This window comes from Canis lupus, chromosome 3, assembly GCF_003254725.2.
Source record: "Canis lupus dingo isolate Sandy chromosome 3, ASM325472v2, whole genome shotgun sequence".
Taxonomy (NCBI): domain Eukaryota; kingdom Metazoa; phylum Chordata; class Mammalia; order Carnivora; family Canidae; genus Canis; species Canis lupus.
In genome coordinates this window covers 23,964,134-23,989,016 of record NC_064245.1, presented here as the reverse complement: position 1 = coordinate 23,989,016, position 24,883 = coordinate 23,964,134, and the positions used below count along the sequence as shown (strand labels likewise).

At 39.3% G+C, this 24,883-nt stretch overlaps 1 protein-coding gene across 4 annotated transcripts in view; it reads right to left on the bottom strand.

The window, feature by feature from the left end:
• Positions 1 to 1,055: 1,055 nt before the first annotated feature.
• Positions 1,056 to 24,883, bottom strand: part of HAPLN1 (hyaluronan and proteoglycan link protein 1) — a 76,459-nt gene continuing 52,631 nt past the window's right edge. For all 4 annotated transcript variants that reach the window (XM_025437803.3, XM_025437804.3, XM_035714591.2 and 1 more), the window contains 3 exons: positions 13,183 to 13,554; positions 4,927 to 5,229; positions 1,056 to 2,873 (listed from right to left, as the gene is read on the bottom strand). In XM_025437803.3, coding sequence (XP_025293588.1) covers positions 2,584 to 2,873; positions 4,927 to 5,229; positions 13,183 to 13,554 — 965 coding nt within the window. In that variant the 3' untranslated portion in view covers positions 1,056 to 2,583. The remainder of the gene's footprint in view (positions 2,874 to 4,926; positions 5,230 to 13,182; positions 13,555 to 24,883) is intronic.

The window sequence follows — 24,883 nt, the reverse complement described above, 5'->3', positions numbered from 1 at the left end:
CAGACTCCCATCTCATCCCTCTGATGCTCTTGGAACCCAAGTCTGAGGAGCACTTTCTGAATTCGATAGTGTTGTACTGAGTTTCTTTTAGGAATTGTGTGTATTGGGATAGCTTCTCTTTTTTAGAAATACTCAGTGAGATATGTTGGAAAATGAAGTAGGAAAATAGATATTGGTGGAAAAATGGCAAAATAAGAACATTAAAAATACCCTTCCTCGGATAGGAGTCCAAAGGGGCAAGGGGGTTCTGATCCTTTGGGGGAAGTTTTTATCAGAAGATAAAAATTCTGCCCAGCAGTATTCATTCTGTTAATTTTTGTGTGTGTGTGTGTGTGTGTTTTTCTTTTACAAGCATGGAAAAATGGCATGCAATCAGTATAGGTTTTAATTAGCTAACAGTCACTCCAGAGATTTTGAACAGCACCAATTCCAATACTAGTAAGTATTCAAAAGTTAAGAAATGCTATGATGCTTAAAATATTATAAAGGTAGAGTTCTGCAGCAATAACTGAAATTTACATATCTGCTTCAATAGAAATGTGTTCCCACTTGCATTTCCGATACAATTCTTATAATGTGGGGCATAATCACTCAAGTATGGGCTTCCTCCAACATGCTAACCCCCATATCTGAGGTGTTAAAGTTGCTATTTTGGAGATAGTCCCCTCTTTAAATAATATATTCATCTTATCCTAGACCATTCAGGTATTTTTAGGTTAGTAGTTTGAGTTCTAGTTGTATCAGCAGTGTCTGAGTTAAACTTTACAATCTCTTTGGATTTATATTTTTGTACAATTTGCATATCCAGCCTAATGTAAAAATGTGCATGCATACATTGTCCTCTTTCAATATTAAAGCATCTGAAATTTCCCAGATATGCTTCAATAAAAGAAATGATCAACTCTTATTTACAATATTTTGTCTAGATAATATATGGATATAATTATGGTTTCATGGGCTTCCAATTGTTCTATACCTTCTACACATGTTAACTCTATATTTATAGAGTAAATTTATTAGAATTATTACAGAGCTTTAAATGCAACCACAATCAATTCAGGAAACAGATTTATTTACTCATGTTCATGGGAGGAAAATCTACATAAAAACATTCATGAAAGCATACCAGCTATGTCATACTTGGATTATTATACTAAATCCCATTTATTAGAACTCATTGTGAAACAATGGGAAACCATGAAATGTAAATTGAATACAAATATTGGTCCCTGCGGGGTCTCAACAGTCATAAAAATATAGGAAAACAGAGCTTTATTTAATATTGGAGCTGCTAATGTCTAAAGTTGTTTTTCTGAAACTGGCCTTACCCTTTCATTTAAAGCCCTGAAGATTTTAGTGTAAACTCTTTGATGGGAGCTTCTGCATTTCATTTAAGCCTAATGATGACCAGCAAGGAAAGTGACATCACTGACCACATTTTCTATATGGAGGAAGGTTTAGAACTACTTTGTTCACTTGTTTCCCCCCCCTCACAGGCACCGGTTGGGCTTTCTAGTATATATACAAAGTAGAATAATAGAAATTTTGAAAGTTGGGTCTATATTTCTTGGTTAGGCAAGTGTATAGTTACTCATTCCTTTTGTGATTTAAACTTTTTTCATGTAAGGTAAAGAAGGAAATATTAAATAGTTTAAAGTTATTTTTATAGGACAATATATTTCATAGGCTAACATAAAATCAAGCTGCTAAATTTTACAATTTTTCTGTCCAGCAGTTTATCTATATAACTGCCCTGAGTAGATGCTAATGGCTGCTTAGCAGACGGCCTTTAGAATTTAAATATAACTCAGTAAAGCTACTCAAAAGATTTAACAATTTTTCTCAGGTACATGTCATTTTAATTAAAAGAAGATAGGAGTCTCTCATTGGTTAAATATTATCTGCTTATTTACGTTTCATACTTCATATAAATGGGGTTATTAAGGAGTTTTAACTGTGCTTGTTATTATGCATTGGAGTCCATATGAATTTTTTTTTTCGGTCAAAAAGGCAGGATTTTAAAGACTAAAAGATTCTGTTTATTGGAGACTTGAAATATTATCTTTTAGAAAAGTGTAGCTTGTTCCCTTGTGAAACTGAGTTTTGTGCAACCTCTCGGAATCTCAGTTTATGTAAAGAAGCCTGTATTTCAAATCTGTTGCTCTAATTTGTATATTGTAGTGCATTTCAAAATTGTACAAATGTGTAAAATTTGTGCTTGTGGAAGCTGCTGCTCCGAGTAGCTGTACTTTCCTCAATTTAATCTTAGCAAACCTCAAGCTATTGCATGCCCGGTTCATGAAAGGATACTTCACTGGGATGATGTAGCCTAAACAGTTGGGCTCTAAAGCCTCCTTAATATAGCGCTTCCCTTAAAATTATATTAATTTATAATATATATTGAATGATAGCTTTACAAAACAAATCAATGAATTGGTCTTTATGAAAATGACTCTTTACAGTAAGTAAAAAAGGGTTATCACAGTTTTGGTAACTTGCATGAGTTCATATTGAAAAAAAAAAAAACAACAACCTTTCACATGTTCTTAATGACTTTAAAACTGATGTGCTCTAGGGGCACGCTCAGTTATATGCTCTGAAGCAGTAGACACCATACAGCTTATGCTTTTTATCTGGGAAACCCACGAAGCGCACTGCAGCCTCTGTAGGACTGCAGCGCCTTCTTGGCCTAGAGATGGGGTAGCGGACGCTGCCATCTGCCAACCAGCCCGCATCGCAGCGGTCATATCCCAGAAGTTTCCAGGCAGCGAATATCTGGCCCACTTTGGCGATCTGAGCACCATCGTTGAGACAAGCCTGCACTGCTTCATCATAGGTCAGCTTGGTGGGGTGGATAAGGTAGTAAAACCGGCCTGTGGAGAGAAGGGGAGAGAGTCAATGGGCCTGTCTGCAGCTGAGCCCCACAGACATGGAAGGAGCCCAAACCCAAGTGCTTTTCCACGAAGGGCGGGGGGGGAGATAGAGCAATGGCTGTCAAGGTTTGGGACCATGGGGTTGTCCATTAAATGTAGCACCCCTCAGTCATTCTCTGCTAGATGAGTTTTTTCCTTGCCCCTTGCTATGCGTTCAGACATGCCCTTTTACAGCTTTGAAACAGAGAAGGGAAATGACAGATGCAGTTTCTGTTAGCTAATTAGGGACTAAAAGGGCCCTTCTGTAGCACTAGAGAAGACAAAATTCCACGTTAAAAGCAAGAGCTATTTAAATTCTAGCTGTAGCAAGACTGAACCCTCGCACAAGTTTCTGGAGAGGCAAAATTTGAATGTGAAAAGATCAAAACACATTCCTGACATAAAAGTCCATTTAAAAAAAAATCAAAAGCCCTCAAGTCCTTTTCACTACAGGTATCAATAAGACATTATTCTGATTCAAAGACTACAGTATGAAAATGCAAAAAATACAGGAAGTCACTTGCCATAAATAATGCAGACTCAGAATGTGAACCCCAGTCTGTTCAGTTCCTAGCAAAGAAGGGTGCATTTATTTATTTTTTTTTTCAGCTTTGCTCCGTGGGAGCCCTGACACCTAACCATTTCTTGATTTCACAAGGAAGAGCGTGTTAGTCTTAACCACTCACTGAATAAAGTTAATTACTGAAATGCCTTTAATGTATATTAAATATGCCTACAACGTATAAAGTGCGACATCCATTGGCTGACGTGCTACACTGATTGAAGATTTTCCCAGACTTTGAGGCTCATGTGGAGTGTAATCAGACTCTCTTATCTGATCACACATTGTTATGGGCTGCCTCTTTGCCCTCCATCACATACGGGTTATGGAAGTATACATTCGAGCTTGCCACGTCTTTCTAGACTAAGACAATGTGATTTGAAGGAAAGGCCGAGGCCCCTGGAACACTAGTTAGAGGTCGGCTCTATCATCCGTACCACAGGGAGGTCCACAAAGTCTACAGCACAGGAGTCAACAGAAGTTTTGTTGGAACACAGCCACAGCCATCGCTTTAATACTGCGTGTGGCTGTTTTGCATGACAGGGTACGGAGCTACATTGAGTAGTTGCAACAAAGACTGTGTGGCCCACAAAGCCAAAAATATTTATCACCTGGCCCTTTACAGAAAGTTCGGCCATCCCCTATCCCTTGCTATTTTTCCCAAAGCATGTCCCCAGGGAACTAGAATATAAAACGACAGGGCCAGGGTTTGCTTTAGGAGTGTGTGACCTGTGCAGTTACATGGGGCCCCACGCTTATTTAATATGCTGCTGTCACCATCTTAAAATCCTTGATTTTTGATCATGGAACCCACATCTTCATTCTGCACTGAGCCTCACAAATTACGCAGCTGATTCTGGACAGAGCAAGACAAGGTTGGGAGTTATGGTGAAGGTGACAGATCAAGTCATCAACACGGGGGCCACCTGGATCTCTCTTCTTCCACTTTCGCCTCCAGTCCTATTGCTACTTATTTATTTTTTGCAAAGTTCTCTTTACTCTGAGCTCTCTCTTTATTGTGCGTTTGGTTGATCAACTATGAACATATTTGACTTTGTAATTTAGAGCAAGAGAGCGTGACATAGAGGCTGGTCTCACTTTAGTTGAGAAATCTGTAGCCCAGGGCCTACGTGTCTATCACACGCAGTGGCGGCAAGGTGTTTGTCAATAAGAAAGAGACCCCGTAACAAGTTTGCAATTTAAACTGTTTTATAATTACAATCGGATGCCACGAACCTAGGAGTAGTGGAAATACGCATTTTTGCTTAGGGGGATTTTTAAAAAATTATGAATGTTACAGAACTTTGCATCTTTTCAAACTGAAGGCAACATGTCAAGGCCACGTTCTGTTCTTTCTTCCTTAAGCAGGTAGGATTAAAAATTGAATGTTTCGTTACAATACGTATTGATCCCCTGGACAGGAAAGAAGGGAGTGCAGTTAGTTCAACTTACCGTTGAAGTTAGATGTAAAACAGAAAACATCGTATCTGCTCTTGTCTTTATCCCAAAACCCGTAGTTCCGGACGCCGGGCACCGTGTTCTGGCCCCCGCACGGCTCTCTGGGCTTGGTGATGGGGTACTGCACAGAGCCGTCACTCAGCCAGCCGGCGTTGCACCAGTCCAGCCCGCCCCGCCAGGCCTCGTACAGCTGGTCGAAGGAGGCGATCACCGCATCCTGGTCCAGGCAAGCCTGCTGCGCCTCGTGAAAATTGAGATTGTAGCGCCCCAGTCGTGGGAAGTAGGGGAACACCACACCTGTCCAAAGGAGAGGCCAAGGGGTTAGTGGTGCAGTCAGTAAGGACCAGGAGCAAATGCCACTTGACTGGTGAAAAGGCAATAAAATCTCCATCAGGTCAAGTTAGAGTTTATGGTCACCTTACGATGGTTTCTCATGGTCCCTTTCGCATATAAACAGCCTCTCAGCTCCAAGCATCTCACAGTTAGCTATGGGGTTTATCTCAGTGATTGGTCCTTTTGCCAAGAGCTCAGTTCAAGCCTTAACAACTCTCCTTTCTGGAATGATTCATCCACAGGTTATCTTTTTCAAAGAGCTTCCTTGAGAATCTCCCTTCTGCTACTTTTTTTTAATTTTTTTTAAATTTTTATTTATTTATGATAGTCACAGAGAGAGAGAGAGAGAGAGAGAGAGAGGCAGAGACATAGGCAGAGGGAGAAGCAGGCTCCATGCACCGGGAGCCCGACATGGGATTCGATCCGAGGTCTCCAGGATCACGCCCTGGGCCAAAGGCAGACACCAAACCGCTGCGCCACCCAGGGATCCCCCTTCTGCTACTTCTGTTATTAACCCTAAAATGGATTACTACTGAGTCCTTTTCAGTGAGGAAAAAGTCAATATTGAATACTAAAGGCGGCAGCGGATATAGAAATCATGCTCAGAGAGAAGTTATTTATCAAAATTCTCCATGTTTTTATTAGTAAGTATTCTAATATAATTAGTAATTAGCTTAGGATTTATATTTCATTTTTAAAAGATTTAATTAATTAATTAATTAATTAATTAATTAATTTATTTATTGAGTGCCCCTGAGCAGGGGAGGGAGGGGAGGGGGAGAGCGAGAGGGAGAGAGAATCTCCAGCAGACTCCGCCCGTGCTGAGCGCAGAACAGACTCAAGGGCTTGATTCCACGTTCCTGAGATCATGACCTCAGCCAAAATCAAGAGTCAAATACTTAACCAACTGAGGCACCTAGGTGCCTGGCTTCCTATAGCCTTTTAAATGTATAAACAAATGTGGTAACAAATGAATCAAGTGTAGCTATATACTTCCTTTTACATATGCTCCTAAAAACTGATCTAAGGACTTTTCACTCAGGAGGCTTCCTATTTGGAGAAACTCTAAAGTGAGTTTATCTAAGTAACAGAAACCTAGTTAAGCAGCTTTAGTTCATATTAATAAGAATTGTTTACAGTGAGGCATACCTCACTCCATACTCCATAAAGAGTACTCTGTTAATCTATTTCAACTTCTAGCGTGGTGGCCCTTCTTCTTATTTTTTTTCTGTTCTTGAACAGCACAACTGAAATGAGAACTTTCATTTAAAAATAACTTTTCAGCTTCCATATTCATATGTTGCAAATTGAAACTAGCTTTTGAAAACATTTCTATTGCAAATAGAAAAAATAACAAAAAACAACCTTCCCAAAGCTTGTCCTGTGCAAGGTAGATACAGAATAAACATTGACTTAGTTAATGCCAAAGAATTAAGTTAAGTATGCGAGAGGGCAAAAACCCTTAACTGATGTGAACATTGTGCCTTGGCGCTTGACTTTGCCTGGGAAGATGCAATGGCTTCTCTAAAGCATTCTTTTTGGTCAAATAATCCCTGGAGGTGATTGAGCCATCTCCTGACTTTCTGTGCATTTCCCTTAAAGGATGAGAATTATGTCATAAGAAAGCAATGTTGTATCATTTGCCGGACTTTAACAGGGACCACTGCCTCAAAACATCTCCCCAGAAAAGACAGTTAATTCAGAGTGGTATTTAAGGTCCTGCCTTGGATTATTTTATTGTAATTAGTAATATTTAATACTTTAGCATGTGGAGAGGCACCTGGGTGGCTCAGTCAGTTAAGCATCTGCCTTTGACTCAGGTCATGATCCTGGGGTGAAGCCCTGCATTGGGCTCCCTGCTTCTTTTTTTCTCTCCCTCTGCCCCACCCTTGCTCGTTCTTTCTCTCTCTCTCTCTCAATAATAAATAAATAAATAAATAAATAAATAAATAAATAAATAAATAATAAAATAAATGAAATCTTTAAAAGAATACTTGGAATATAAAAGTTGTCCCACTGACACAGTAATTTGGTGGGTTATATCACAAGTGCTATTTTATGAGACTGCAGACCCTATGCAAGATGAATGTACAATTCACTAATAGTGTAACCAGGACACAGGAAATGTTTTCCTTTTATAAATTGTCCTGGAAGACTCTACAAGAAGAAATTTCAATAGCCTAAATCAAGTCATGTCCACCCAAGGACTCTGCAGGACACGTTTGTCCCTCCAGGGCAGTCCAGCTGGCACCATTCACTAGAGGCAGGGATCCAGGAAGGCTTCCTGATTTCATCCTGCCTTCTCAGGTTCTTGGCTGAAGGATCTGTAAGTTGAATCAGAGCCAAAAGGAAGGAGGAAAAGACTCTCTCAGTTGTCACTGCCCCCTGCAGTGGTGGGGGTGGAGGGGAGCCCGAGATGGTTCTATCTAAGAAGAGCTATTTCCAGGCATCCAGCTAAGAACCCAGTTAGCGCTGGGAAGGAGCTGCTAGAGCTCTCACTGTCCTCTCATGCCTTTCATCCTCATTCCTCAGAACCCCAGCAATGCCAATGAAAAGAAACATATTTAATTTATCCGGAAGAGATTTCTTTGGCAGCTAGACCCCAAGTGAAAGAAAATTCTCAAAGTTTGGAGAGAGAAGCCATTTGGGTAGGATCCTGTTTCCCAAACGTCTCAAAAAGGGAACAGTGGGGAATGTAGGATATTTTAATTTACAATAATTTTCAAGACCTAGACAACCTTTCTGGCTTAAATTCACTGTGGTGTTATTTGGTGGACTCTCATGAGCATTAGGAAAAAATTTTCCTGAGTCATTTGTTCTTGATTAAGCATTGAACGTTCCTGAACCATGGTTGACTCAGTTCCAAATTCAGTGTAATGTATTTTTATTTAAGTTCCTTTCAAATTTAACATAACTTCATGCAAACATTTCTTAAAGTCATAACGAGACCCGATATTGAAACTTCATTATTTTTCAGTTGTAGGAAAAAGTGGTCAACTTATTGTTAAATTAATTCAAAACATTTACTTGAATTTTAATTAATGTTTGATGATCACGGAAACACTACATTCCTAGTAAATCAAGATCTATTTCTGAGTCTTAGCCAAGGTTGTAAAAGTTTCACTGTACTGTGCACATTTGGTGTACATATTTCAATAATTAAATGTTTCTTACCAGCAGGGGCATTTCTGGAACTACATGTTTGTTAGTATTTTATTTATTTACTTATTTTACTTCCAGCATGTTAAGATTTCAACATCTAAGGCTGTAATTGCAGAAACCTGTCTCTGTGGAAAAATGTGTACTTCCTGCAGCTGAATTATGGGGAGAATGGTTATTGCTTTCATCCAGCATTACAAAAATACAAGCTAAACTTCCTTCGGTGAAAACGAAGGGCGTGTGATTATTTTCCAAGTATGATTATTTTATACTCATCTGTCAAAATGTAATCAAAAGTTGTTTCTTTTCCCATGAAGGGCTGGTATGCATCACAACAAAGGGAATTAATAAGGATGATCTATTGTATGGAAAAGAATGTGAGTAGTTTAGTCAGTAGAAATATGTTTTGAAAACACATTATTTAATATTTATAATTGCACAGTCCAATTCATCCTAGTTGTGGGCAAATATCAATTTGTTAGACATCTGAAACATGTTCATACCATGGCCCATATGAGAGCTAATATAAATTTCAGTAACTTTAATAATAGAAGGACAGAAACCCTGGAGTATAATTTTGCCTTCCTCAGTACTCCTTACAGGGCCTATCAGTACTACACATATCTGAAATTATTTTTCAATTTCTAATAGCTCTCAGACTATATTTTTGTGTATCTGGCCCCATTTTCCACAGCAGAAAACCAACACAATGGGAGATTGGAAGAAAAAGTATTGTTTTTCATATTTTTTATTTATTGATTGCTGAGATGAACTGTATAGACCAAGTTACTCATTAATTTCTAGTGAGTGGAATCTCTCCGTTATATTTACATAAGGCTAGTCTTGCTTGGTGCTGTTCCTGGCAATATGGGTAATTGGTAGAAATCAGAAGGTATTACCCAATCAAAGCTTTTATATGAAAAAATTATCCACGGCTAACTCCAGCTCACATGTAGTTTAGTCTTTCAAAAAAGCTTATAATTTTTTTATCAATATTATTCATAAAGCAATTCTTAAGTCACAGCTAAGAGCAAGGCACTGGGCTCAGTCCTCTAGAATACAGGTTTGGGGAATGGTCTGTTCCTTCAAAGTGCCCATGGTTTGATATGCATTTTATATATACATAATACAAAAAAATATATATACATATATTCTGTCTTGAATCCAAGACAGAATAAAATCTTGTAATATATAAATACAAGCCATATAATTTGGACATCTTAAAGAAGAATGATTTCTTTCTAATTGGAAAAATTCTTTGGAGCACACAGCATTTGGTATATATTAAATGACTAATATAATTTAAAATATTGTACAATTACAGTTGAAAAGGCAGCATAATCATGACATTTAAAATGATATGCTTCCCTGGCCTTATTTATGTATGTCGTAAGATTGACGAGGCCTGATGGTCATATATAAGAATGTAACTCATAATGAAAAAAGTCAAAAACTGGGTTTGAGCTAATAAGGAATAACCACAAGATCTCTTTTGCCACATAGCCCTTAAACTCTTAGGTATATAATCGCTGCACCTTGCTCATCTATCCCAGACTATGTGGAAATTATCAAGTCACTTTTCATGTGTATCCTCAGGTTAGCAACTAAGCTTCTTCAAATTTTATTCTACAATGACTATCTTAAATATTTTTTGTAATTTCATTTTACAATAGGAGTCCTTATTGTATATTGCAGCATATGTAGACAAAATAATATGCTATCTGAGGTTTTCTTGAAAATTATTCAGTGGAAGTGGGATTATATAAAATAAAATAAGGTGTCTTTATCATGATAATTTTTGAAGCTGGACAATGGCATATAGGGATTCAATATACTACTCTTTCTATTTTTCCAAATGTTTGAAATTAGCTATGATAAAGACTTTTATCTCACCCTATTGCCAAAGCTGGGAGCCTTAAACCAGTCCATGTGGATGCAGACTGTCTATGGCATCTGTTTTTCAGTTTTCCCTTTGGGGAAAGATCCTCTCCCTTGCTTTTTCATGCCCTCTACCCTTTGGAAGGACCAGGTTCACCTTTCGGGGTCCAAATCAAATGTTGCTTCCTTTGCAGTACTTCCCATGGCCTCTCCATGGCATGCACATTTTGTTTTAGTATTTGAATAGTTTAAACCCATTGTGTCTAACATTCAATCACTTGTAAACTATTTACTGAGCACTAACTGCGTTCTTGGCACTTGACTGCCCTCAAGCAGATAGTGGTTAACAGGTGGAGACAGGCAATCTTTACAAAACAAAGTGTGATTAGAGCTATAATGTGTAAGGTGCGTGAGAATGTCACTGCTGCGGAGTGGAAGAGAAGACACGGGGTAGAACTCTGACCTTATTCTTTGAAGATTTATATTTTTTTCAGTTGTTCAGAAATGGTTTCCTGTGTATAATGCTCACTGTTAAGATGTTAGCTCTTGCAAGGCATGGCCTCTGGTTAATGACTGTTCCCACCCTTGCTGCAGCACATAAGAAAGATGGAGAAACACTATCTGCAGGGACAGGAATTTAACAGTTCCCATGAGTACCTCAGTTAATGCAGTGGGAACAAAAGACAGTCTGTAGGTTATCACCCAAATAACTTTGGAGCCTCTAAGAATCTCCTGAAGCCAGAAGCTGCCAAAGACTGCTGCCTTTTTGAAGCCTCTGGTCTTCTCCCCATCAGAGAATTTCCCCTTCCTGTAAACCCCTTGATCATAGTGGATAAAAACATATCCAGTGTTCGTCCAATGTTCTTGGTATCAAATTCCAGTTTTAGCTCTGACCACTCGCCATGTTACCTTAGAAAAGGAGTTCTTCCTAAGACTCATCTGTCAAGGGGCATTACTGAAAGTGAGCGAAACACACAGCACACATGATTACAGCAACCAAGATTTGGAAATCTTCACATCTCCCGGCACCAAAAAGGCACTTATAAAAATATTTATCAGTTAAATTGCTTTCTTGGACACATTTACTTGGCTCATGTGCTAATGGGTCATATGGTCAGGAAGCGTTCCAATAGCGGGGAAAACGTAGTGCTTTGGGATGGTGCGGGGCCTAGGCAGGAAAAGTTACCCTTTTTAGAGTTTCTACTTCAACATCTCTAATTATGTCTTCAGTACAGTCTTAGAGTGCATCCTCCTCTGACATATTGTAAATCTCCTTTTCAAACAAAGCTACAGGAGGCTTTATGCCAAAGCTATTAGCAAGCAGGTATCCAGATGGAATATGAAAGTATCTTATATTCATTGTATATATATTTTTATGGTTTCCTCCTACTTCTGGCAAATTATACTGGTCAATTCGCTTGAAGTTTTCTTTTAAAATAAACATAGAGAGATAGGAAATATGGCAGGTGTACTACATAGGTTTAGGAAATACATAGTCTGTAAACAGAATTTTAGAAGAAAAACTAACCGAACAGATAATATAGTTCAACTTGTTATTCATAGTTGTGAGGAAGCCAGGTGCAACAAGGTAAGTAACTTGCCCCAGTTATGAAACTCATACTGGCAGAGTTGGGACTAACCTAAGAGTCTTGGTTGGTACTACTGGCTCGAGGCTTTGTCCACTGCCTGATGCCCCTTCGATAAAGAAAGTGGGCTGTCATTAACATTTGATGATTAACTCTTTTCTCTAAGCCAATTACTTTTTTCATCTTGAATAATGCCAGTGTTTGTAGATATTAATGTGAGTCAATAAAAACTGGAAGTACAAGGTGACATGTAATCAGGAGCCAAGAACTACAACTAAGAGAGACAAGAGAAAAAAGAGAGACAAGAGAAAGCCACAAGAATGTACTTTGATACTGCAATTTATTAGATACATAAAGCTAATAAATCTCTATGTGATAGGATTCTGTGGGAGTCAAAAGGTCAATTTTTCAGTGATAGGCTAGTGGACCAAACAGATTCTTTTCCAAAGGCACAATTTTATTCTAGGATGTGAAAGGATCTTCTAGCAAATACCCAACGAAAGTCTATGTGCATAAGGAAGGAAAGTATTCCATCACCACAGCCATAACTCATCCTTCAGTATAAAGAAACACTGAAATTCATGAATATGAGATGTTTTGAGATACATGAGAAATAAAGAAGAATTTCCCTACTGGTGGGACATATAGAGGGTGGGCTTTGGGCAGTGAGGACACTTTTTATTGTTTAGCGTTCTCTACATTTTGGCTTTGGAACCTATTGAGATTACATACTTAAGAAATCAAATTCCCCCAGAATGCCTAAAATGTTTGGTATTTGGTGTCTAAAAGACTTTGGACCATTAAAAAAGTTTACTTCTTTACTTATTTAAATAAATCTGGAGGGCACTTTTTTGTTAAATTAAGATTTCACAGTTACTTTCTAGAATACAATTACATGTATTTTAGTTAGCAGATGTCCTTCACAAAAGTTGCCATTATTTTGAAACTGAGATAATTTTAGAAGCATAATAAAAATGCATTCAATCTGAATTTCTCAGTAACCATGTCATGAGATTTAAATTTTGAATAGCATAAGGCAGTTTCCAAATATTAATTCAGTTCCACTGCACGTTTCTCCTACTTGCAAATAGCTTCAATTTTGTGTATAACCATTGTGTGTACATTTCAAATATGAAAGCTGGAACCACTGACAGACTGCAAAATACAAAAGAAAAGAAACAGGCTACGCATGGACTTTTGATTTCTTGCATTATCACTATGGTAACCAGTAGATATTACTCATCATGAAAAATGATTATCATTTCCGAGTTTAACATGATTTAGAGATACCTACCTTGTAACTCTAATGCTACCACTGCAGTATCATCTTCTAATCCTTCAATCACCTCACACTTATATTTCCCATAATCCTCCAGGGTGAGGTCTGCAATCACCAGAGAAGCATCATTTTCACTGCCTCCCTTCAGAAACACTCTACCCTGGTAGCCTCCATAGGCTTTCCTGTGATATCCCATGGAAACAAAAACGTCCACTTCCTTGAGGTAATCTGAAGTTAGCTTGGTCCACTTAATTCGGATCTTGTGGGTTCCTGAGCCAAATGCTGTAGGGTCTCGATAAAATTTACATGGCAGTGTAACATTGCCACCTCTGTGTGAGAACACCTTGGCTTGTTCTGCTTCCACGAGTAGACGAGGGCCATTTTCTGCTATAATTAAAAAAGAAAAAGAGCCATTAATATGCTTTTAGGCTTTGTTTTTTAAATAAAATGAGATAGGCTACCTAAACAGGGCATCTGACAAAGAGTATCATCGGGTGATGAGCTTCTCTGCGTTCTTGGACAGTAATCTTTTTTGAACCACATATAAAGGTACCTCTAATAGCTAGAGGGCACCTACAAGGCAGTCATATCTCTTAAACCGCTGAAAAAAAAAGAAGTTTGTTAATTACGATAATTGAAAATTATTGAACATAAAACTCCACAGTCATTGAAGTCTGATAATTTAACAACATTCTATTTTTTCCTACATTTAAATATCAAAAATATAGAAACAAGACCAAGCAAAATGACAGAGTTTTATGACTCATTTCATCAGTACAGACTAAAAAATTTCAAGGTAGGCAAATTTCTTTTCCCACCTGAGCTTTCTAATACAGTAAATCTCTGTTTTATTTGCAGTGAGATTATAAAGCAACGTGATCAATTTTCCTCGTACTATTCTAGTCAAAGGACTTAGAATATCCTCACATTCATGGTTTCCATTCAGATATACACCTGTGATTTGCCATTCTGGAGCATTTCAAGCAGTGTGTGTGTGTTTTATTTTCACATAAAGACTAGACATCAGAAAGGTATTTTTAGTCAGTGCTAAAAAAAAAAAAAAAAAAAACTCCAGGTTCTGAAATCTATTCCTCAAAACCTAATTGCTGAAAACATATCCAGTTATATTTATTTCCTGATTAACCAAATAATTATTTGTTTCTTTGTTCCCATAAATCTCCTACTCCTTGTCTTTGCTTTCTGCTGCATCTTGTTTTATAGTATATCTTATGGCTCCCACTTCTCTTTACCTTGCCCTTTGGTTTCCTCCCTGCCTCCTCCAAAAACGAGATGGCCTTCCAGAGAGCACCGCAATAGCCCAAGACTGCCAAGTCAGTAGGGCTGCGTTCTCCAGGGAGCCAGCTGTTCTTGGCTTTCTCTGGGGCTTCCCCTGGTTAGCTTATTATGCTTTTGACCTTGACAAGGTCTCTTGAGGACATGCAAGATTTAAACATGAAAAAGCAATATAAAAACTCCTGGACACACACACACACACACACACACACACACACACACACACACACACACCTTCTCATCTATGCACGGTTTCCAAATTTGCCAAAAGCTGCCTTTCGTGGAGCTCTGCAGCCCTTCCAGCCTGAGGTAGGTAGGTACTGAGTGACTCTTGACCACGAATCATTGAGGATAAACAGGTCATGAAGAGCACCCACTCACCTCCAGACAGATCCCATAAGTTACTTATTTAATGGCATACACAGGATTCAGATTTTAAAATAAAGAATATCCAAAAATAGATACCGTGGTTTTATTTTTCACCTACAATGATCAGAATGAGTATTTTAAAATGGCCCCAATTTATGTCGGCTTCAATCCTTAAAAACTGAAAAGTTTAACAAAGCCATTAATGCTCCCACTTGGAATAGATAATAAAATAAGAGGATAATGGCTTCATTAAAATGAATCATAAATCCAGTTCATTAAGCATTTCCTTTAGATTTTATTCTTTACCTTTTTATTTGGGATCATAGAATCATAAGGGATTCAAGACAAATCTGTCCAACTCTATCCTACCTGTAATCTTCCCTCTACAATACCCCTAATGACTGCATCCAAGTATCCTCTTTCCAGGCAGAGGAAAGTTGCTGTAGTGAAGGGTGCTTGGGAGGTGAGCTTTCCATGCCAAGGCATGAACTGAGACCTGACACAGAGCTACAGGAGGTTGCATTTTCATGACTCTTGCAAGATTTTTACCATAAAATCAAAACTAATTTGTCCAAATTCATAAGGGATAAGTGGTATTACAGTAATTAGGAACAAAGTTTGCAATGTGATACCACCTTGTTATAATCTCACCACCTCCATTTACTAGCTCTGGAGCCTTGAGCAAGTTGTGCAGTCTCTAAGTTCTAATTTCTTTATAAATGAATTAGGGATAGCATATCTGTCATACATAGCTGATCTAATTGACACATAAGGCACTTAGAACCATGTCTGATCAAAAATAAGTATGCACTCACTGCTAACTCTTCCTACTGCATAGATTTTTTTGCACAGTCTTTCTTAAATATGATACTACCTGATAGCATGGTTTTGGCATATTATTAACTATCTACTTAGAAAATTTTGAACCCAGTGGGTAAAAAAATACATAAAATGCCACCTGTGTTACAAAGGAGACATAGAAATTATTCTGTGGTTTCACATAATCATAAGGTGTTCCAGAATGACTACAGGGTCTGAGTGCTTCATAAATTAAAGAGTTAAAGCAAAGATCAAAACTCTTGTACAGGGGGCTGAGACTTCTAATTTTTTTCTGTGGTTAACTGTACATCATCTTGCAGTATTTTAAAAGTGTAGGCTTCTGATTTCTCTTTAGGTACTATTTGCTTCTAATCCAACACTGTGAGTAGATGGTGATTTATGTGGTATAATATTGAGAATAGAGCAGATACCAAAGATTCACTGATTTCCCACAAAATAATTTTTCTAACAAGTCTGCCAAAATGTATAAAATTCTACCGTTCTTTTTTTTTTTTTTTTTTTTTTTTGTGGTGGTGGGTGGGGAGGCTGCAGTGTTGAAGTAATCAGTCTAAAAGTCCATGGCTGAAACTCTAAGAAAGATGTGTAATGTGTGACACATTGGGTGACTAGGGCTATCAGTGTTCATTAGTCTAAACCCCCAGCATGACGTTGAGAACAATATTTTTTGTCGGTTTGCTTGTTTTTAGAAGTTTGGCACTGCAGATTATACAGCACTGAGCATTGTTGCCGAGAGTGGCCTGTTGTGGAACAAATGCGATACAGGAAGGAGCACTGGCCAGGGAGTCAGGAACGCTGGGTGTTTGACCAGCTGGCCTGCCTCGTGAAAACATTGAGTTTAAGATTTTTGTCAGGCTCCCCATGGCAGGTAATCATGATAGGGATAAGCCAGGAAACACATCAGCTGGAGAGGGCAGGGACTATGAGCAGATGAGAGAAGCAAATGGATGGCAAAATCTGTGCCTGTCTTGCCTCGAAGTGTTGAATCTCATCATTGGATGCAAGAATGTAAGCGGTGCAAAATTAATGTTTAAATCAACCTGTTTGATCAATAGGATTTGCAAAGCAAATAAAATGTAAAAGGTAAACCTAAACCTCGATCATCAAAATGAGCATTGCTTGTTTTCCTTTTTGTTTTCTTCTTTAATAAAAAGTATGAAAGGATAAACTAGGCAGCAGACATATGCTCATTTTGGAAGGATTGAAGTTTTTAAAAGTTTAATTTGTAAGTCACAGAAATTTCATATTTCTATTAGTGAGTGTCAATGACAGCGAGCGACTTGAAAGATTTGATGCCCTTCAAAGACCACAGTTGTCTCCAGGGGAAACAGCAGGGCCTCATTATTATTTTACAAATTCTGCTGTGAAATCCAGAGGACGTCATTCAATTTCACCAAATTATGAAGGCAGTGGCATGACCAAACACCTGATCTTTGTATTGCTGTGTAATTTCGATGAAGCCTTTCAAACAATAGGACAAAAGCAATTAGTCGCAGAGAAACAACTTAGAAGTATGGCATTGGATTATTACCTGTTGTTCTTAGTTCTTTTAAAAGTATAATCATTTTTTAATGGCAATTCGTTGCCAAAGAAATACACATGACAGAAAAAAAGAGAAGGTGTCACAGATCGAAGTTTGTCTTTTTACAGTGAATTGTGGATGGTGCCAAAGAACCAGTCTTAGCGTTGGTTACCTTCTCATTGGGGTATAGAAGAAGTAGCTCCAGACTTTAGAATTTCCTAGACATAAAATGTAAAACACAAAAAACTGGGGGACGCCTGGGTGGCTCAGTGGTTTAGTGCTGCCTTTGGCCCAGGGCGTGATCCGGGGGTCCTGGGATCGAGTCCCGCATTGGGCTCCCTGCGTGGGGCCTGCGTCTCCCTCTGCCTGTGTCTCTGCCTCTCTCTCTGTCTCTCATGAATAAAGAAATCTTTTAAATAACAACTGGGGAATATATTTAAGATGGCTAAACAAGGACATTAAAAGTACTCCTCTCCCAATATCATTTGAGTTCTTTTTATTGTGGTGAAATGTACATAACATAAAATTTGACATTTTAACCATTTTTACATATACAATTCCGTGATATTAATTTCTTTCACCGTGTTGTGCAACCACCATCACTACCCCCTGCAATTTCCAAAACGTTTTCATCACTCTAAAGAAAAAGTGAATTCCTTCTGACATTCCAAACTAGTAGGCAGAGACTTACTTGTCAGCTCCATGATGAGTCATTTGAGAAAACTGCACAAGGACTTAAAAATGAGTCCTTATTTTTGTGGTATTTGTTGTCACCTGGCAAGTTTGGATGTGTAAGACTCACACTGTGGAAGGTGTTAGGTTCCTGCGGGTAGACAGACTGGTGCTTGGGAGTTTCACCGGGGCCTGGGGGGCCACAGACATTTTTGCTGCAAATCTTAAGCTGCATAAATAATTGGCCATAAGGCAATTTTGCCATAAAAGATAAGACAAAATGCAATAAAACAACCGGTTGCCCATTTGGTGTGATAGTTTGTTGGTTTCATCAGTGGGGGGACAGTTGGGTTTCATTTCTCCACTCCTGCAATACTATCATTTTATGGTATATGGATCTTAACCTTCATTCAGTGGCACAGAATTTGAATACATGTTCCCCATAGAACTTTGGAATGTCTGTCAAGGGATACGTGACAATATGCCAAGAACAAACAACCATGTGGCAGGTTTTTACAATGCCATACAAAACTCAATTACAGGGGCACCTGGGTGGCTCAGTTGGTTAAGCAGCCGACTCTTGATTTTGACCCCGGTCATGATCCCAGGGGCCTGAGACTGAGCGTCTTATGGGGTTCCCTGCTCAGCAGGGAGTCTGCTCGTGTACTATCTCTGTATATGTAAAAAATATATATATTTTTTAAAAAGCTCCCTTACAAATATACATCCTAGTATTTGGAAACTGGTAAGTCTCTTAATGAAGGAAGAAATTTTATCAAAGGAAGAAAAAGATGCTGAACAAGGAGATGAACCAACACCAAAAAATAAAAATAAATAAAAAATATAAACCAACCCCTCCCCCCCCCACACACACAAAGGCTTAATACTATGAATGAAAGACTTTGAAGACAAATGCTTAGGTGTAATCCAGAAAATAAAATCAGTTCTTTGCTTAGATTTGCAAAGAGTCTATGCACATTCTAAATATACTCAATTATTTTGTATTTTATAATAAAGTCTTTTTAATTTTGTCATTCATATTTCATGTTTCATTATGTCCTTCTAAATGAATGTCCCTTTTTAAAAGATTTATTTATCTGACACAGAGAAAGAGTGAGCGAGTGAGCAAACACAAGCAGAGGGAGAGGGAGAAGCAGACTCCGCACTGAGTAGGGAGCCCGATGACCTGAGCCAAAGGCAGACATTTAACTGACTGAGCCACCAGGGTGTCCCCAAATGAATGTTTCTTTTTAAAAATTTTTTGTGATTTTATCTTTTGTGGCACAATTGCCTTACTGCCAGTTATGCCATGAAAATGCAGCAAAAAATGCTTCTGGTGAAGACACTCATGATGAAAATACTGGATATGAGCCAAACCTGCTGGAGGATGAATGACCTAGATGAGTGTATATCCTTATGGCTTTGCTTACCCGAATCTTCTGAAAACGATGGCTCTGGGCCATGCCTTGTTAACATTGTTCCTCCAGCGTCAGTGTAGTGGCTGGCAATGCCACGAGTGTCTGTGAGTGACGTGGGCTGGTGTCGCTTGGAGCCTGAGCTAGCTATGGGAGGAGACATGGGTGCGGCTGCATTCACTTTCTATCATAATGTAGCTCTAAGATGAAAACATTTCATAGAAACAGTTGTATATACATATTAAAAACACAGTAAGCAGACACATAATTTAATGTGTTTCTCACTGTACCTTATGCCTCATGCTTGAGTAGAATACATAACTTAGGGAGAAATTAAGGAGCATCTTATTCATTCACCTTTAACTTTAAAAAAAAAAAAGATTTATTTATTCATGAGACACAGAGGGAGAGGCAGAGACACAGGCAGAGAGAGAAGCAGGCTCCATGCAGGGAGCCTGATACGGGACTCGATCCCAGGACCCAAGGATCACGCCCTGAGCCCAAGGAAGACACTCAACCACTGAGCCACCCAGTTGGCCTGCGCCTTTAACTTTGAATAGTTATTTTGTTTCCTTCAGACTGGAATGAATCTGGTTTGGGCCTGACGCTGCTCATCAGGGCTCCAAAGGTCTCATTGTTTAGACATGATTCTGTTGTGTCCAGTCAGAAACTTCTGTGAGGGCTCTTTCCACTGTCCTAGCTGTCCCCACTTCGCCCCACCCAGCCTTCAGTGTCCTTTTGGAGGTCTGGTTGCCTTTAATTTTGCCCCTTTCCCATGTGTCCTTTCAGTAAGACCCACTGATTTGGGTTTGAGACCTCCTTGGATTTGTCTGTGGCCCACCTTTGCTCTCATCTGGAGTTTAAAGTCAGAGCTGAAGACACATAAGGGCGTGTGTGCCTCTTACCATTTGTATAAATTCAAAATAAATAATTACATTTGCCTAAACTCTGGAAGAAAGGATTTAACGAGAAACACAAGAAACTAATAACTTCGGTAGCCTGTGGGAAGGTGAGGTGGATATCTGGAGGAGGAATCTTGAGAGATTTTCATTGTGTACGCTTACATGTTTAAGGCCTTTTGAACTGTGCAAGTATATCACCTACACTCACAGTGCATAAAATAGTTGAGGGAATTTAATTGACAAATAAATAAACTCAAAGCTTTGACAAAAGTATCTCTGGAAGCGGGTAGCCTCAACCATAGTAGATTGTGGTGATCGCAGGATTATATTTTTGCAGACCTATGGCTCTGTCAATAAACATGTTATCTTCAAACATGTCTTCAAAGCATGCAAGTTTTACTTCATTTTCCCTAGTCTTTTAAAAAACCGTTGACCAAAGTGCTGATTGTTGTCTAGCTTTGACTATAAAGGAAGAATCCAGTGCTAAAAATATGGTAAGTGAAAACTGCTCTTCGCTGCAAAGCAATGGCTGCTGTTCCTCACCATCTGTGACCCTGCCTTTTGGACTCACTCCTCCCTGTACCGCCCCCAACCCCCTGCCAGGGGTCACCTTCTCTCTAACTATTGTATAATCTGTGCCCTGCTAGCTTCTCTCAATCTGCAGCTGAACCAAATTGCCTGGAACTGTGGCCCTTAAATGGCACGTGTCCTTTCTGTCAAGACCTGCATTATCTGATGTGATGTGCTATGGGGCCTTCGCTTAGATACTGACCATCGCCCGTGTTCCTTTCTTGTCTTAGAGCTAAATTGATTCTATAATGGGAAACAGCCTAACCCCAAATAGAGTATTGTTTTGAGGGATGCTTATCAGGAATGTGTATCATCTTATTGTCTTATCCAAGTTTCATAGTAAATAATAAGGGTCAATGTTATCATTGTTTTAGAGCTTAGAGGTACTATTGAAAAAAAAAAAAGATTTTTTTTTTTTTTTTTTTGAGACAGTGGAACTTTTTCTCCCTGCAGGATATCTTACACATAACTTTTCCACATAGATCTGATAAAAGGTGAACTTCTATGCTTGAAATGGGCGTCAAGAACCTCCAGGTTGGGGATCTTTGGGTGGCTCAGCAGTTTAGTGCCTGCCTTTGACCTGGGGCATGATCCTGGAGTCCCAGGATTGAGTCCCACGTCGGGCTCCCTGCAGGGAACCTGCTTCTCCCTCTGCCTGTGTCTCTGCCTCTCTCTCTCTGTGTCTCTCATGAATAAACGAATAAAATCTAAAAAAAAAAAAAAAAAGAACCTCCAGGTAGCTGTAGGAATCCATTGAACACTTTAAAAATCTTTGTTCTCAGAGGTAAACCTGAAGGAGCTATGCTAATATCCTGAACACTACTCTATCTCTTCACCTTTTTTTCTAGTCGGAAAAAGTAAAGTGCGATGAGGGTGTTTAGCTGTGTCCACTGACCAAGTCCTTTGCGGGCTTTGTTTTCCCACATTCATGATTTTTTCATCCGTTTTTTGGATAGTCATGATTTATTGGTTAAGCTTATGGACTCTCATACTGTGTTATTTAACCTTTCTGTGACTCAGTTTCCTCATGAGTAAAATGGAGTTAAGTGAGATAATTTATTGAGAACTTAGCTTCGTGCCTGGCACACCGTGAGCGCCCCGGCTCTTACTGACCAACATTTACTGAGGTCCAAAGTGTGCCAGGTGTGCAAACTGGCTTCTTCTATCTTCGACATTGGCTTCTTTCCTGTGCTCTTTCAGAAGATACTTCCTAGAAAGCATTGGTTCCTGGGAAATTCACATCTCGTCAACTTTCGATGATTCTTCTAATCAGTTACTAGTTCTTAACAGGAGTGCATTCAGGGCCACCACCTTGAAGCTTTTCCAAAAATCTCCCCAAATCCATATATAACCCAACTTTTCCCTGTCTCCTCAATTTCCCTGGAGGTTCTGGACAGCCTTCATCTGGGGGTAGGGGTGGCATGTATTCATTTGTGGATGTTGCCCTGCCTTCCTCCTCTGACTCCTTAAGAACCACCATGGTGGCCAGGTTTCTCCAAGAAATAGAACAGTTCTGGGGTCACTTGGCTGCCTCGGTCGGTTAGGCATCTGCCTTCAGCCATGTATCTTCACACGTGACACAAAAACCAGGCAAACTGCCTCACTTGATTTTTAAGACAAACCACTCACAAAGTAGCACAAGAAAGGCACTGTGTAGAGCGCTAAAAGACAGCAGAACTTAGGGGCACCTGGGTGGCTCAGTCAGTTAAGTGTCTGCCTTGGGCTCAGGTCGTGATCTCCGGTCCGGGGCCCAAGTCCCACATCAGGCTCCCTGCTCAGCGAGGAGTCTGCCACTCTGTCTCCCTCTGCCCCTTCGCCCATGGCTTGTGTGCTCACAATTGCTCTCTCGTAATTCTCATAAGAATGGTTTCTTCATGCTCCAAGACCAAACTTTCTTTCACAGTGATTTGGTTTCTTCTGAGACAAGTTATATCAATTGAATGGAATAAAATGAGAGCCATCTTTGCCTACAGATTGACTCAACAGTCTCTAAGAAAAGGCTTAGATGGAAGCTATGTGGTTCCTGTTTGGTGTAGGAACATGAGAATCAGCCTTCCTGAGTCTGTACCTCAGCTTTCCACTTGTGACTTTCCACATATAACTAGGGACAAGCTTTGAACCTCTCTCAACTTCAGTGGGGATAACCACCTTCATACAGGGCTGCAGTGGGGACTGAAGGAGATGACCCAGGTAGTGCATTTCCTCTTGTGCATCACACATGGTGGTTTGTTTGTTTGTTTGCTTGTTTTTTAAAGATTTTATTTATTTATTGATGAGAGACACATGCAGAGAGAGAAGCAGAGACATAGGCAGAGGGAGAGCAGGCTCCATGCAGGGAGCCCGATGTGGGACTCGATCCCGGGACTCTGGGATCACGCCCTGAGCCGAAGGCAAACGCTCAACCACTGAGCCACCCAGGCTTCCCCCACATAGTGGTTTTAAATGTTAATATTATCAATATAATTGCCATTGTTAAGTCCAACATAACTCACCCAGAACTGGACACAATCTTATTTTTGTCAACTCAGGCTTATCTGCTCTGGTTAATTCTTTTCAGAATTTGAACTTCTCTGTGTTATCATAGATTTATCCATAAAGAAATAATATTTAATTCCTATCATTTTAGGCTGAAAAACCAAATTGGGTTATCCCAGTAATAGAGAGATTAAGAGGTACATTATAGGAAAATAAAATGAAAAATAAACTGAATATTTCACTAATATGGCAGATGGCATTCTTAATATAAACACACTTTCTAAGATTTTAATTGTAATACAGATTTCTTTCAAAGGGTACGGGGAAACCAAGACATTAGCATGAATCATTCTTCTTCATTTGGCTGTAATTAACCACATACTCTTTAATTATTGGAAATGTGTCTTTATGTGGTCAAGGGCTAGAGCTCAAATCTACTTGTCTCCACTCAGACCACTTCCACTCTGTGGTGGGATGTAAGGTCAAGTTATCCATAATTTGCAGAAAAGACATTGTTGGCTTTATACACTGGTATGCTTAGTGTCTTTGCTTAGTATACAAGGCATCGAGATAATACTGTCACAAAGTCAATCCTGGAAGCAAAGGGGATCTTTTGCTTCTTTACTTAATAAACGACGTAAATTGATAACCTATGTGTCAAGTATTAAATTGAGTGGTGAAACAAATGAAAGGTAAATGGAACACAAATACCCAGGTGGGCAAGGCTGAGGGAAGTGATGGGAGCACCACGGTGCTGAGAACAACAGGAGTGGAACAGACCATGCCTTGCTGTGCACACATGCTCCACTCTGAAGGGGAGCGAGGTACTGGTTCCCGCTGATGTTGTCCAATGAGAATGCAGGTTGAAAACCAGTAGGCCTTTGGACTTCTCAAAAGATACCAGAAATGCAGATTTTCATGCAAATGTCTTGTATTTTTAAATGCTTGCAATTAATTTAGATTAAAAAAATACATGAGAAAAAATAAGCATGTGGCCTCTGCATCCTCTTTTCACCTTACATGTTGGTGCTGAGGGTCTCTAACGCAGACCCGGCCAGCTCCTTATCTCTACCTGCATTTCCTCCATCTCCAGGTGTTCTCAGCTGGTCCATGATAAAAATAGCACTTTGTGCTGATGATTCCATAACTTTCTAGCAGTGTACTTTTCCCTGAGCACCAAGTAAGTACATACAACTACCTGCTGGGCATATATCGGATGCCGAAGACGCAACATGAGTCCCCCTTTCCCTGCCCAAACCTGTCCTTCCTCAATTTATTTATGCCTCAACTGTCTATTCATTTGTTTGTTTAAGGCAAAATCTAGAAGGTGTGCTTGATAATTCTCTTTCTCTTAATCTCTATATCTAATCTATCATTAAGTGTTGCCTCTCTACCTCCTTCCCGCCCCCCAATTGGTTCATCTCCGTCTATCTCTACCACCCATCTCCACTGCCAGCATCCTGGTTTGCACCACTATGATTTCTCACCTACGCTACCTCAACACCCTCCTAACGAACTCACCTTTACTTGGCACACCATAATCTAGTATTTGTAAATCATATTACATCACTCTCCTGCTCAAAACCTTTAACCATTTTTTAAATGCTTTTAGAATAAAATCTGACCTCCGTACCCTAGACGGAATATAAAGTGCTATGGTC